This window comes from Pleurodeles waltl, chromosome 4_2 (assembly GCF_031143425.1).
Source record: "Pleurodeles waltl isolate 20211129_DDA chromosome 4_2, aPleWal1.hap1.20221129, whole genome shotgun sequence".
In the NCBI taxonomy this organism is placed as follows: domain Eukaryota; kingdom Metazoa; phylum Chordata; class Amphibia; order Caudata; family Salamandridae; genus Pleurodeles; species Pleurodeles waltl.
In genome coordinates this window covers 1067338136-1067353089 of record NC_090443.1, presented here as the reverse complement: position 1 = coordinate 1067353089, position 14954 = coordinate 1067338136, and the positions used below count along the sequence as shown (strand labels likewise).

At 45.7% G+C, this 14954-nt stretch overlaps 1 protein-coding gene across 1 annotated transcript in view; it reads right to left on the bottom strand.

Moving 5' to 3' along the window:
- LOC138293775 (zinc finger protein 850-like) overlaps positions 1-14954 on the bottom strand; it is a 407545-nt gene that overhangs the window by 334606 nt on the left and 57985 nt on the right. Inside the window, exon 3 of the mRNA XM_069233117.1 lies at positions 5714-6876. Coding sequence (XP_069089218.1) covers positions 5714-6876 — 1163 coding nt within the window. The remainder of the gene's footprint in view (positions 1-5713; positions 6877-14954) is intronic.

The following is a 14954-nucleotide window of genomic DNA, read 5'->3' as shown; positions in this document are numbered from 1 at the left end:
TATTTGTCTCCAAGGGGCCTTGCAATAAAGGCCCAGTTACTGATGGTCAATCTAGTTGCTCCAGTGAGGCCAGAGGCTCATACCTGTTAGACAATTCCAAGACAGTATCAGGGGAGTTAGAGGGACCAGGATTGCTGAAATTCTGATTCCCAGGACGAGTTGAATCAGGATAGCATGGATTTAATGTCGGGAGAATAAACTTGGTCAGACGTTGTACTCTTATAGGCCCTACAGATGGTTTCATAGTCGAAAGATGGTAATACAAAGCATTGACAGTCCAGGGACTCCTAAAGTTTATTATAATACAATCCTCAGGTGATACTTTAGGGGATGAGCCAACCCAAGGGACCCTTCTTACAGTTAAAATGTCCCTGTAGAAATCTACCAGCGCTCCAGACTGCTTTCCTACCCAATATGTCACTTTTTTTAACAGTGACACATGGGACTCGTGGTATTTTCTAATATATGGACATTTTCCAGGATAAAAATATAGGGGGCACATACCTGTGGGATCCTCGGGCAGGCTATTTGAGTTCTTGTGATCTCCTGACCCACTAAGCCTTCCCGTTTGGTTGTACCCCACTGAGACTGTAAATTTATAGAATCCTGGAGTACTTCTCAATTCAGAGGTTTTAGGGTTGGGTTCTGGACAGAATTCAATCTGTACTTTTGGTGCTGGTGAATGAGTGGGGCTGGTAAGCATTCAGGGATGGAATGATTATTCTGAGGTTCTACCCTTGATGGTATAGGGTTTATGTTTGTTATAAGCTCAACCTTCTGCTCAAGGATAGCCACTCTCTCCAGAACCGATGAACACAGCTTTTTTATATCTCTGAGTTGGTCTTCAATCTGAGAAAAACAAGTTATAATTGGATCCGGATTTTTACAATCTTTTGGCTGTTTCCCTATAGTTTGTTTTTTTAGAGGGTTAGATAGACATTTCCTCTTGTTCTTCTCTGTTCCTGTTAGAGGCTTTCCAAACTCATGACTGTCTGTAGGAGATCCAACTAGACCTGTGGAAATTACTGCAGTATGGGGGGGAATTGCTTGCCCACTTTTTTTTCGGGGTGGACTCTCTGGAGTTGTGGGAGTAATTAAATCAATTTCCGTTGTTACAAAAGGGTTTCCTGTCTTTATCTTGCTTAATGAAGATATTACAGGCGTAGTCCTTCCCTCCCCCGCCCTTTCCTGCTTTCTCAAGAGACAACTCTAGAGTGGCCTCTACTCTCCCTATCTCCGACTCAATGGCACCCATTACTGAAGTAGCTTGTTATCAACCTGGGTGGGGGGGCCTCCTGAATGAGATCCCTTCCCCCACTATCTCCTTTACGTTTTCCCATTAAGGCAGACTAGTCCTTTATCCAAGAAAGAGGCGCCGTATATTTCTTTAATAGATGTGTTTGTCTCAGTGCCCCAAGCTAGGGAGAAGTGAAGCTGAGTTATACTCAGGTCCTATCCTCTGTTTTAGGGGAAATTGTCCAGCCACAACCTCCTGCCACACCAAACCCCCCTCCGATTGTAGCACAGTGGGTCTTGCTGTCGCCTTACGCGAGTGTAAATTAGCAGGGTACAGGGGGCAAACTAATTTAAAATGAGTTTAAATACCCAAGACGCAGAATGCGAGGACTCCTCTCTGCCTTCCTTAATTCAGCAGCTCACCATAAATCCAGACCCTCCAGTAGAAAAAATGAAAGGGAGGGGGCCCAGCCTAGTCTCTTCCTGGCGATGACTGGCGAAGGATGGGCCCGCCCTTGGCCCGGGCGCCGCCCGCGCGCATCCTGCAAGGCGGGAGCGCGATCTCCAATTTAAAGGGCTCCTGCCGGCACCAACAACGCGCGCTTCCCGCGAGGCGGCAGCGCGATCTCCAATTTAAAAGGCTCCTGCCCTCCTCTTGACAGCACCAACAACACGCGCTTCCCGCGAGGCGGGAGCGCGATCTCCAATTTAAAGGGCTCCTGCCCTCCTCCTGACGGCACCAACAAAGCACGCTTCCCCAATTTGTCAAAAAAATAAAGTACCTTTATTTTTAGTATATCTGTGTATTGTGTTTTCTTATGATATTGTGCATATGACACGAGTGGTATAGTAGGAGCTTTGCATGTCTCCTAGTTCAGCCAAAGCTGCTCTGCTATAGCTACCTTTTATCAACCTAAGCTGCTAGAAACACCTCTTCTACACTAATAAGGGATAACTGGACCTGGTACAGAGTGTAAGTACCCCTTGGTACCCACTACAAACCAGGCCAGCCTCCTACAGAGTTACTGACAATAAAGGTACTTTATTTTTATGACAATATGCCACAAGTATCTCAGTGAGTACCCTCAGTGAGAAGGTAAGTAATATACACAGGTTATATGTACACAACCCAAAACAGGTAAGTAAGAGTAAGAAAAGTAATGCAAACAGTGTAGAAATACAATAGGATGCAATAGGCAAACATAGGTGTAGGGGCAACACAAACCATATACTCCAAAAAGGGAATGCGAATCACAAATGGACCCCAAACCTATGTGAGCTTGTAGAGGGTCGCTGGGACTGTAAGAAAACAGTGAGGGTTAGAAAAATAGCCCACCCCAAGACCCTGAAAAGTAGGTGTAAAGTGCACCTATATTCCCCAGAGAGCACAGAAGTCGTGATAGGGGAATTCTGCAAGAAAGACCAACACCAGCAATGCAACCAAAGTGGATTTCCGGACGAGAGTACCTGTGGAACAAGGGGACCAAGTCCAAGAGTCGCGACAAAGTCGAGATTGGGCAGATGCCCACGAAATGCCAGCTGAGACTGCAAAGAAGCTGCCACCGGATGGTAGAAGCTGTGGATTCTGCAAGAACGAAGAGGGCTAGAACCTTCCCCTTTGGAGGATGGATGTCCCACATCGTGAAGAAGCTTGCGGAGGTGCTCCCACGCAGAAACACTGCAAACAAGCCTTGCTAGCTGCAAGAGTCACGGTTAGGGTTTTTGGATGCTGCTGTGGCCCAGGAGGGACCAGGATGTCGCCAATTGCGTGAGGAGACAGAGGGGGCGCCCAGCAAGATAGGGAGCCCTCACAGAAGCAGGCAGCACCCGCAGAAGTACCGGAACAGGCACTACGAAGAGGAGTGAAACGGAGCTCACCCGAAGTCACAAAAGGAGATCCCACGACGCCGGAGGACAACTCAGGAGGTTGTGCACTGCAGGTTAGAGTGTCGGGGACCTAGGCTTGGCTGTCCACAAAGGAAATCCTGGAAGAGTGCACAGAAGCCGGAGCAGCTGCAAATCACGCGGTACCCAGCAATGCAGTCTAGCGTGGGGAGGCAAGGACTTACCTCCACCAGACTTGGACTGAAGAGTCACTGGACTGTGGGAGTCACTTGGACAGAGTTGCTGAGTTCCAGGGACCACGCTCGTCGTGCTGAGAGGGGACCCAGAGGACCAGTGATGCAGTCTTTTGTTGCCTGCAGTTGCAGGGGGAAGATTCCGTCGACCCACTGGAGATTTCTTTGGAGCTTCTAGTGCAGAGCGGAGGCAGACTACCCCCACAGCATGCACCACCAGGAAAACAGTCAAGAAGGCGGCAGGATCAGCGATACAAGGTTGCAGTAGTCGTCTTTGCTACTTTGTTGCGGTTTTGCAGGCGTCCTGAGCAGTCAGCAGTCGATTCCTTGGCAGAAGGTGAAGAGAGAGGTGCAGAGGAACTCTGGTGAGCTCTTGCATTCGTTATCTAAAGAATTCCCCAAAGCAGAGACCCTAAATAGCCAGAAAAGGAGGTTCGGCTACCTAGGAAGGAGGATAGGCTAGCAACACAGGTAAGAGCCTATCAGAAGGAGTCTCTGACGTCACCTGCTGGCACTGTCCACTCAGAGCAGTCCAGTGTGCCAGCAGCACCTCTGTTTCCAAGATGGCAGAGGTCTGGAGCACACTGGAGGAGCTCTGGGCACCTCCCCTGGGAGGTGCAGGTCAGGGGAGTGGTCACTCCCCTTTCCTTTGTCCAGTTTTGTGCCAGAGCAGGGCTGGGGGATCCCTGAACCGGTGTAGACTGGCTTATGCAGAGATGGGCACCATCTGTGTCCATCAAAGCATTTCCAGAGGCTGGGGAGGCTACTCCTCCCCAGCCCTGACACCTTTTTCCAAAAGGAGAGGATGTAACACCCTCTCTCTGAGGAAGTGCTTTGTTCTGCCTTCCTGGGCCAAGCCTGGCTGGACCCCAGAAGGGCAGAAACCTGTCTGAGGGGTTGGCAGCAGCAGCAGCTGCAGTTAAACCCCAGGAAAGGTAGTTTGGCAGTACCTGGGTATTTGCTAGAGACTCGGGGGATCATGGAATTGTCTCCCCAATGCCAGAATGGCATTGCGGTGACAATTCCATGATCTTAGACATGTTACATGGCCATGTTTGGAGTTACCATTGTGACGCTGTACATAGGTAGTGACCTATGTACAGTGCACGCGTGTAATGGTGTCCCCGCACTCACAAAGTCTGGGGAATTTGCCCTGAACGATGTGGGGGCACCTTGGCTAGTACCAGGGTGCCCACACACTAAGTAACTTAGCACCCAACCTTTACCAGGTAAAGGTTAGACATATTGGTGACTTATAAGTTACTTAAGTGCAGTGGTAAACTGCTGTGAAATAACGTGGACGTTATTTCACTCAGGCTGCAGTGGCAGGCCTGTGTAAGAATTGTCAGAGCTCCCTATGGGTGGCAAAAGAAATGCTGCAGCCCATAGGGATCTCCTGGAACCCCAATACCCTGGGTACCTCAGTACCATATACTAGGGAATTATAAGGGTATTCCAGTATGCCAATGTGAACTTGTGAAATTGGTCACTAGCCTGTTAGTTACAAATTTGGAAAGCAGAGAGAGCATAACCACTGAGGTTCTGGTTAGAAGAGCCTTAGTGAGACAGTTAGGCATCACACAGGGAACACATACATATAGGCCACAAACCTATGAGCACTGGGGTCCTGGCTAGCAGGATCCCAGTGACACATAACAACCACACTTACAACATAGGGTTGTCACTATGAGCACTGGGCCCTGGCTAGCAGGATCCCAGTGAGACAGTGAAAACACCCTGAAATATACTCACAAACAGGCCAAAAGTGGGGGTAACAAGGCTAGAAAGAGGCTACTTTCTCACACAAGTGGAACCTGCTAATCTGCTAAGGTACACAGAAAAACATGTGTGACTCATGGAATATTCATCAAGCAAATGAACTACCCATTAAGCCTCTTTCAGCATAGGCCCCGATAAGTTACAACATACCAGTAAAACTGTGCATTACAGGATCAACAGTATACAATCTAGAGTTGTTTTGGTTTATAGGACTAGTAGGTGAAAAGATAGTTACAGCAAATTATCAGGACAAAAGGACAAAATACAGAGTTGCAGTGATTTAAGGGGTAAACCTGACAAAAACGTGTTACAGCGAAAAAGGGATCTATCTTGTTTGTACCACTCGATGTGGCAGAAAATGTCCTTTAGAGTAAATCTTGTGGCATATACTGTGCAATTATAAGGTACTCAGTGAGCATTGTTCGGTGCCGCAGAAGATGTGCCTTGCGAGTAAAGCTCTTCTCACACCCAGTGCAGCACTAAGTCCTCTCTCCGGTGTGTTAACATTGATGCAGTTGAAGATGTGCCTTTTGAGCAAAGCTCTTGTTACACTTGGCACAGTGGTAAGGCCTCTCGCCTGTGTGTATGCTTTGATGCCGTAGAAGGGTTCTCTTCTGAGCAAAGTGCTTGGAACACACAGTGCAGCGATAAGGACTCTCTCCTGCGTGTATTCTTTGGTGCCGCAGAAGATTTGCCTTTCGATTGAAACGCTTCTCACACACAGTGCAGCCATATGGCTTTTCTCCTGTGTGCATGCATTGATGCTGATGAAGAATTTTCTTTCGATTGAAGCTCTTGGCACACACTGTGCAGTGATAAGGCTTTTCTCCTGTGTGTGTTCTTTGGTGCTGTGGAAGATTTGACTTTCGATTGAAGCTCTTCTCACACACAGTGCAGCAATAAGGCTTTTCTCCTGTGTGTATGCGTTGATGCCGATAAAGGATTTGCTTAAATGTAAAGCTCTTCTCACACACAGTGCAGCGATAAGGCCTCTCTCCTGTGTGTACTCTTTGGTGCTGTAGAAGATTTGACTTTTGATTGAAGCTCTTCTCACACACAGTGCAGCGATAAGGCCTCTCTCCTGTGTGTATTCTTTGGTGCTGTAGAAGATGTGCCTTTTGATTGAAGCGCTTCTCACACACAGTGCAGGTATAAGCCCTCTCACCTGTGTGTACTCTTTGGTGCTGTAGAAGATTTGACTTTTGATTGAAGCTCTTCTCACATGCAGTGCAGTTATAAGGCTTCTCTCCTGTGTGAATTCTTTGGTGCTGTAGAAGATTTGACTTTTGATTGAAGCGCTTCTCACACACAGTGCAGGTATAAGCCCTCTCACCTGTGTGTACTCTTTGGTGCTGTAGAAGATTTGACTTTTGATTGAAGCTCTTCTCACATGCAGTGCAGTTATAAGGCTTTTCTCCTGTGTGTACTCTTTGGTGCTGTAGAAGATTTGACTTTTGATTGAAGCTCTTCTCAAATGCAGTGCAGTTATAAGGCCTCTCTCCTGTGTGTGTTCTTTGATGCTGTAAAAAAGTTGCCTTTTGAGTAAAACACTTCTTACACTTGGTGCAGGGGTATGGCCTGAGGCTGGTGTGTACTTTTTTGTGCCTCACAAGAAGTGTTTTAGTGATAAATCCTTTTTCACACACATTGCAAGCAAAGTGTCTCTCCCTCATGTGCATTCTGTGGTGTTTTCTTAAGTGGATATTTTGAGTAAAATCCATCTTGCTTCTGGAACTTTCATGGCTCTCTTCCCCATCCATACTTTCTAAGTGTGATTGTTGAGCTGCAGAAAGAAAAGAACACAGAAAATTTCACATGGAAAATATTTCTTGAAAAACATGCAGTTATAATACAGAAAGGTGGAAATTGCAATTCAGTAAAAACGTATGTTCTAACAAGGACAGTCACAGTTCACTTTGAGACACAAATGGTGGCAAGACCGCTCACAGGAAGTGCAGTGACGTAGTGAGTCAAGTGCTTCACAAGAAGCACTCACTGCAGAGATTGAACCACAGCAGGGACCTGGGATACGCTAGCTCCAGTCTGTGTACTTATAGGGAAACTTCACCCCAAGACCCAATGACATAAAAGGATCATTAATAAGAACTGGATCATTCTAAATGGGGACTGAAGTCTACCCCGACTCAGTGATGTGCGCTATTAAGGGGCTCTCCCAAGATAAGGGGACATTGCCCCTGTGGCGACTGCAACATTTACCGGCTGACAGAAGCGACCCAAGAGCTTGACTTAGGCCTACTCCATACGTGGGAAATACGGGGCCATACAAATTACAGTACGAACAACCGTGTATACTTAATTCACTGTCCATGTCAAATGTTCTATGCAGCCATGACCACAAGGTCCGGAAAGATAAGAATTAATAAGCATCACAGCACAATTAGGTGCAAAGAAAATCAACAAAACTTACCAGTCATAACACTTCTAAGCAGCAAACTCCAAATGACATGAAGTGCACTGTTTATAGAAGTTACAGGATGGAGCCACCATACATCAGTCTACTGCTGCGACAACATTGGGTTTTTAAGCTTCACATGAACATCAACAGCCTTACCGATGACAAACTTTGGATGTCACTCATGAAGAATGTTACTGCCCCTCCCGCAGCTAAGCTGTTCATTGTTTAAAGCACTCCACAAGTGCATGTGTTCTCCAGGTGAGTCCCTTGTGTGCTCCTCTACAGAGCGTTGCTCTCTCGCCCGACATTAAAATTCACATTGTTGCTCGGTTCCTTAAAGTGTCCTCATTTGGAGAGTGCCGTCTTCGCAGGGCCATACAGTCGCGGTCAAGCAGCCCAGCGTTACTCTGTTTTTTGATTACTTATTTTTTAATACTGTTCGCTTGCGCAGTTTGGTGAAGTGTCCACTGCATTCCTGCAAACAACAGCAGATCTTTGTTGCATTCTCTTCTCATACGAGTCAAGGTTTAAAAAACTGCACAATGTGGCATTCCATTCCTCAGCACATCAGGTGCCTGTCCTGTAGTATGTGATCTTGTACGTGCAGACGATGAGTAGCCCAAAATGGAATGGTGACTGAACTGCATCAGCACTCAAAGCACAAACAGAAGCAAGAGCACCAATGAACCTATGTTGGACCTGGCTTTTTGACAGGGTCATTCCCAAACTTTTTGCCTCCTTCCTCCTATTTTTTCTGTTGTTGGCTTTTGAACTCTGGGCACTTTACCACTGCTAACCAGTGCTAAAGTGCATATGCTCTCTGTGTAAATTGTACTATTGATTGGTTTATCTATGATTGGTTATTTAATTTACTTATAAGTCCCTAGTAGAGTGGACTATATGTGCCTAGGGCCTGTAGATTAAATGCTACTAGTGGGCCTGCAGCACTGGTTGTGCCACCCACTTCAGTAGCCCCTTAACCTTGTCTCAGGCCTGCCATTGCAAGGCCTGTGTGTGCAGTTTCACTGCCACTTCGACTTGGCATTTAAAAGTACTTGCCAAGCCTAGAACTCCCCTTTTTCTACATATAAGTCACCCCTAATGTGTGCCCTAGGTAACCCCTAGAGCAGGGTGCTGTGTGGGTAAAAGGCAGGACATGTACCTGTGTAGTTATATGTCCTGGTAGTGTAAAACTCCTAAATTCGTTTTTACACTACTGTGAGGCCTGCTCCCTTCATAGGCTAACATTGGAGCTGCCCTCATACATTGTTGAAGTGGCAGCTGCTGATCTGAAAGGAGCAGGAAGGTCATATTTAGTATGGCCAGAATGGTAATACAAAATCCTGCTGACTGGTGAAGTCGGATTTAATATTACTATTCTAGAAATGCCACTTTTAGAAAGTGAGCATTTCTTTGCACTTAAATCTTTCTGTGCCTTTCAATCCACGTCTGGTTAGGTTTAGTTGACAGCTCCTCGTGCATTCACTCAGACACACCCCGAACACAGGGTACTCAGCCTCACTTGCATACATCTGCATTTTAAATGGGTCTTCCTGGGCTGGGAGGGTGGAGGGTCTGCCCTCACACAAAGGACTGCCACACCCCCTACTGGGACCCTGGCAGACAGGATTGAACTGAAAGGGGACCTCGTGCATTTCTTAGCCACTCTTTGAAGTCACCCCCACTTCAAAGGCACAATTTAGTATAAAACAGGGCCTCTGCCCTACCTCATCAGACACTTTACTGGAGAAGAAACCTGAACCAGAACCTGCATCCTGCCAAGAAGAACTGCCTGGCTGCCTAAAGGACTCACCTGACTGCTTTCTACAAAGGACTGCTGCCTTGCTGTTTCCCTGCTGCCGTGCTGAACTCTTGTCTGGCTGTATAAGTGCTCTCCAAGGGCTTGGATAGAGCTTGCCTCCTGTTCCCTGAAGTCTCAGGACCAAAAAGACTTCACTTTTTCATTTGGACTCTTCGTGCACCGAAAATTTCGACGCACAGCTTGCTTCGCGGTGATAAAAACGCTGCACCCCGACGCTGATCGACGCGACGCCTTCAGGGCGACCGGAACTTCGACGCACGGCCTTACAAGGACCCCGCCGCCCGACTTCCAGAGGGGAAATCGATGCGACGCCTGACGTGAGATTGAAGCTTCGACGCACAGCCTCGCGGAACGACGCGCAGCCGGAAAACAAGCCGAAGAATTCACGCACAGACCCCAGGACATCTGTTAATTCCGCGACCCACAGAAAGAGACTGTCCGCGCACCGGAAAACGACGCACGACTTCCCCGCGTGAAAAATAACGACGCAAGTCCATGTGTGCAGAGGAGAAATCGACGCACACACCATTTTTCCACATATCTCTTCTTCTGCGGCCCTTTGCAGAGATTTTCCACTCCAAACCAGGTACCTTGTGCTTGAAAGAGACTTTGTTTGCTTTTTAAAGACTTAAGACACTTTATATCACTTTTTAGTGATATCTTTACAAATTCATATTGCATCTTTGATTGTTTTGACCTGCAAATACCCAGATAAATATTATATATTTTTCTAAACACTGTGAGGTGTATTTTTGTGGTGCTATATTATGGTATTGTATGATTTATTGCACAAATGCTTTACACATTGCCTTCTAAGTTAAGCCTGACTGCTCGTGCCAAGCTACCAGAGGGTGGGCACAGGCTAATTTTGGATTGTGTGTGACTTACCCTGACTAGAGTGAGGGTTCTTGCTTGGACAGAGGGTAACCTGACTGCCAACCAAAAACCCCATTTCTAACAACCTATATATTGAGGAGAACAGTGCCTGCGTGGCTGTTCATTCAAAGCAAGTGTAATTGAAGCAGCTAGCTGTTTGTACACTCCAGCTTCCACCCTCCTCGCACTCTGCCAACAGGAAACGTCTGGAGTAAAGAATGTGTGGGCTTTGTCATAAGACTGTAAGGCCATCAGGCGCAGATCTCCAGTTTAGCAATCCCTCGCTCTATGACAGTAGCCGTACAGCAATCTCGGCTCAGTGAGTTAAGGGCTCATATTGACAATGGTGCTGTCAGCAACCGTTAACAAGCTACACATTTGGCAAGGTAAACACACGGGTTTAGCCTTCGGAAGTCGATAAATAGAGTGCTGCTAAATTTGGCATTAGTAACACTGGTTATTTACAATTCCTATGAATGGCATATTATGAGAACACTCATTATCAGGTTAATGCAAGCAATATTAAAATACTGGTCCAACACATAACTTTCCAGTGAACATTTGTATATGCAATAAAACAATTACAAATTACAAAACTGACTCACAAATAAATACCTACACTAAAAAACAACTACCTCTCACAAAGGCGAGCCCTATTGGCTTTGCCAATGCCCGTTCTTATTTGGTGTAAATCTGTTCAGTAGTCTGAGATATTAAAGGGAATCCCGAATTAAATATCTGGGCGGAGCCTAAGCACAGATCTCACTGTGAGATCTGATTGGCTGTCAGCACTTCAACCAGAAAGTGATGACAGCCATCTTGGGACCAATATGCATGATAGCCCCGATGAAATACATTGTATTGAATGGCAGGTCTTGAGGATCACAAAAAGGAGAACATATAAAAGGTGATAACAGATTTTTGTTACAATATAAGTAATTTGTTAAAGCTACTATACTAATTTTAGGAATTGTGGTGTGTTCTAAGGTGATTTTACCCTCCTGGGATTTCATGAATCATGTTTGAGAAAAACAGTAGTCTCATGATTTTCCCATAGAGGTTATCGAAGGTGCCCCAAAAGCTAAAAGGAGAGCATATTTCTTGCAAATTCTGGGTCAGGACCGGAGGTGAGGATTATGCCTTCTTTCTCCACTTTATTAAATAGCAGCCGAACATTAAAACAAGAACTACTATTCCCATGAAAGCTTGGGAATGGGAGTACAATAAAGAACCAATCAAAATGTATAAGGAAAACCAACCAGGAACAGGCAGTCCATAATACAGTGCATTGTCTGTTTCCAGCATTCCTCTTTCTTCGCTGCTCGCAGCCAAGATAAGTTTACTTCCTTTACTGTGTTTCGTTGTTTGATCAATTGCTCAGTGTTTTCAAGATTTTCTTTTCATGTTCACTATGCTAATTTCATTGACCTTTTTATTTTATTAATGTTTAACATCGCGGGAATGTTATCGCTCCTTCGCAATTGTTTTTCGAGTTGTGCACTGCATGCGGTGTTTGAAGGTCACCAGGTGGCACCCATTCGAACACTCGCGTTGAGGAGACGTGCAGAGGCGAACACGTGGCTTTGATTCCTGTCAGATAACGGGAACAAAGCTGCGTGCCCCCTTCCAGCTCTGTGTGCCGCTCTTAGGTATCAGCCTGTTGGGTGACGCCCTTTCTAAAGGGTCTGTAACTTGGGCTATTTGAACGCCCCATATTCACAGGGGTCTGTACTATGTTTACTTTTTAATACGCCCTGCAGGGTCAGTATTTGAGCATTTCTGCCCTTTAGGGACACACTCTGAGGCAAATATTTTTATATTTATATATATATATACATAATTATATATTTAATAATGATATGTTTATATATATTTGATTCCCCTTTTAAAACATCTTTGCAGTGGGGAGAGGTGTTCCGGGCTGAAGCCCTTTTCCATCAGTGTAAATTCACACTTTTTACCCTCAACTGACACCCAGCTTGTATTACTAATTGTCATGTATACATGTATATATATATAGATGCACACAAATAATTATCATTTGAATCCCCTCATATATTTCAATATGGAATTAACTGATGGCGATGAGTTTTTTGATGCTGTTGATGCCTCTATTTATAGAGCAGTTTCTGAGGCAATTGGTCCTCTTGAGGACAGACTTTCTCAAGAAATTGCACGTGAGTGTGCAAAATTTACAGCCTCTAACCTAGGCCCCTCAAGGCCACCTCTACCCCTTGATTCCCAATCCGTTACCAGTGCTGTGACTCCAGCAAAGCGTCGTCGTGAAGAAGGAGTTGATCTCTATGTTTTCAATTGTGTTAAAAATTCCCTTTTATCCCTCCCCTGATCCCTCTCTTTCTTTACACCCTTCAAGTTCCCTGACCATTTAATCCCACTCTCTGTCCCTTCGATATACTGACCCCTCTAGGGATCAGGATGATGATGATGATGCCGGTCCTTCCGGACCGTGGCTTCCCTTCACCTCTCAACCTACTCCTCACGATTCCACACTGGATATTTCTGACATGTTAGATCCAGATGAAATTATCTATCCTAGGTCTTCCGAATGGGTCCCGTCTGACAAGGTCACGAATTATGAGAAGGAATCCCGTAATTGCCTTAGGGCTGAGTGACCCTGCCCTTCTATAGCTAACCAAGTAGCCATAACTCCTGAAATTGACTCGAAAATGTCTACATTTTTGCAAAAATTCATAAAAGACCCAAAAAAGGGAATAGATAGGTCATGGTGGGCATGTCAAGATAAGCTCTTGGATGTTTTAGGCCCCTTAACAAAAATATTAGACATGGCAGAGGACGCCAAGACCTCGGGTGTGCTTGTCTCTCCTGACATCCTCTCAGGTTGGGCTCAACGTGCTATAATTTTTTGGGGCAATGCAAATTGTGCGCTCTCTCCTCAGTAAAGTGGATCTCAAATTGGGAGATCTAGCTGAATGAGAAGCGGGCGCTGTGGCTCCAGGTGGATTATTTGGGGAACCCTTCATAAAAGAACTGGGAAAGTTTGTAAACACTGTCACTTCCGTGGATAAGGCACAATCGTCTATGGAGAGGGTTTTTCCAACCCATTTTTTTCCACGGAGCTGGTCGAGGCAGGGGTAGCTCGGCCCGCTATGCTCAGGCACATACCTCATGCAGGGGACAAGGCTCCAAGCAAAGCCAGTTCCAAAATCATTCCAGATTTGCCAACATCTACCCCACAAGAGGCAGACGCTTCAGGTATCGAGGTGACATAGGAGCTTCAACATCCAGTTCCTATTCCTTCTTCCCTTATAAAAGTAGGTGGCCACTTTGCGGATTTTACCAAGGCATGGAAGTCAATAACAAAGGATGCATGGGTCTTGCAGACAATAAAGGGTTTTCAGATAGAATTTGTTGGCACTCCCAAACAGGTTTCATGTCCAAGTCCCTTTGTTTTTTCATGTCAAGATACCATTCTGGTGGACGATGAGGTTACGCCACTGTCGGATAAAGGAGCTATTTCTCCGATGGTGCCGCACCCTCAGGAGTTCATCAGCAATCTATTCCTAGTAGACAAAGCCAATGGAGGTCGACGACCAGTCAATTGAAGACAATTCAACGAATGGTTGATTGATCGCCATTTCAAAATGTAAGGGATTCACCTTCTTCGCGATGTCTTGCACCCTCTGGATTGGTTAGCTCATCTAGATCGAAAAGATGCTTATCGGACATACCCATCTTACGCCGCACAGGTGTTGTAATATAATAGCATTTGGATTAGGCATTAGCAGAAGACATCTTGTATTTAGCAACTATTGTGAACATTTCGCTGAATCCATTTTGTATTCATGGCAGCCATTTTCTCTCCCATGTGCTCGCCAAGTGCTCTGTCCTACCTTTCTGTTAACTACTCTTGAAAATCTGTCTAGTGACAAGTTATATTTAGCATCTCCCACTTTCGCACATGCCCAGTAAGATCTGCAACTGCTAGTAATCAGTAACAGACAGTAATGTGTCAACTAGTCCTTGAAAACGGTAAGCCCCTCCTACCTGTCGACTGTGCATTTCCATATGACCTTATATGTATGTAAGTCTTGCTTCTATAATTGTACCACCTTCTTTTAGCCCCTGCGTGGTTATAAAAGGACCATGCTCTCTTAGTTCAGTGTGCTACTTCAAACATTACAGAAGGGTGCTGTTTGAATTGTGGTACCACCTCATGAGGTTTAATAAACTTTGTCTTTTATTTCAGTTTCTGTGCCATCTTCTTCCTATATGGTCTGAGGACTTTGTGCAGAGAAGGGCGAACCCCTTGCACTAGTAGGCCTTGCTGAGGCTTACTTCGACAAATTGGCACCCAAACAGGGACTCATCGGCGACTCGGACGCCCGACGGATTGGTCGCGACGAAGGATTAGGATCTCCCTGTGGACGATCAATGCCTGAGGAGACCCGAGTCTTGGCAACCATGGCGTTTTTCCCTTCTTTCTGATTTGATCATCCAGGTGGCGCCGGTCCTCGACTGAGATCCTTTTTGTTCATTCGTCATGCAGTGACCATTTGATCGATTTTAGAACTTGGCAGTTGGAACCTGGACGCCCTGTGATTGGTAAGAGCCGTTTTACGGCACTTGCTGTGGGTTTGGATGCCTTTGTTTGGTAATGAAGTTTAGCACCACTGTGGCTCTCGTGTTTTGGGTGACTAGTCAATTTGAACTGATATATAAATTGCAATTTATATAGGCAGGTAATGAGGAGAATTTTCTCCAATGT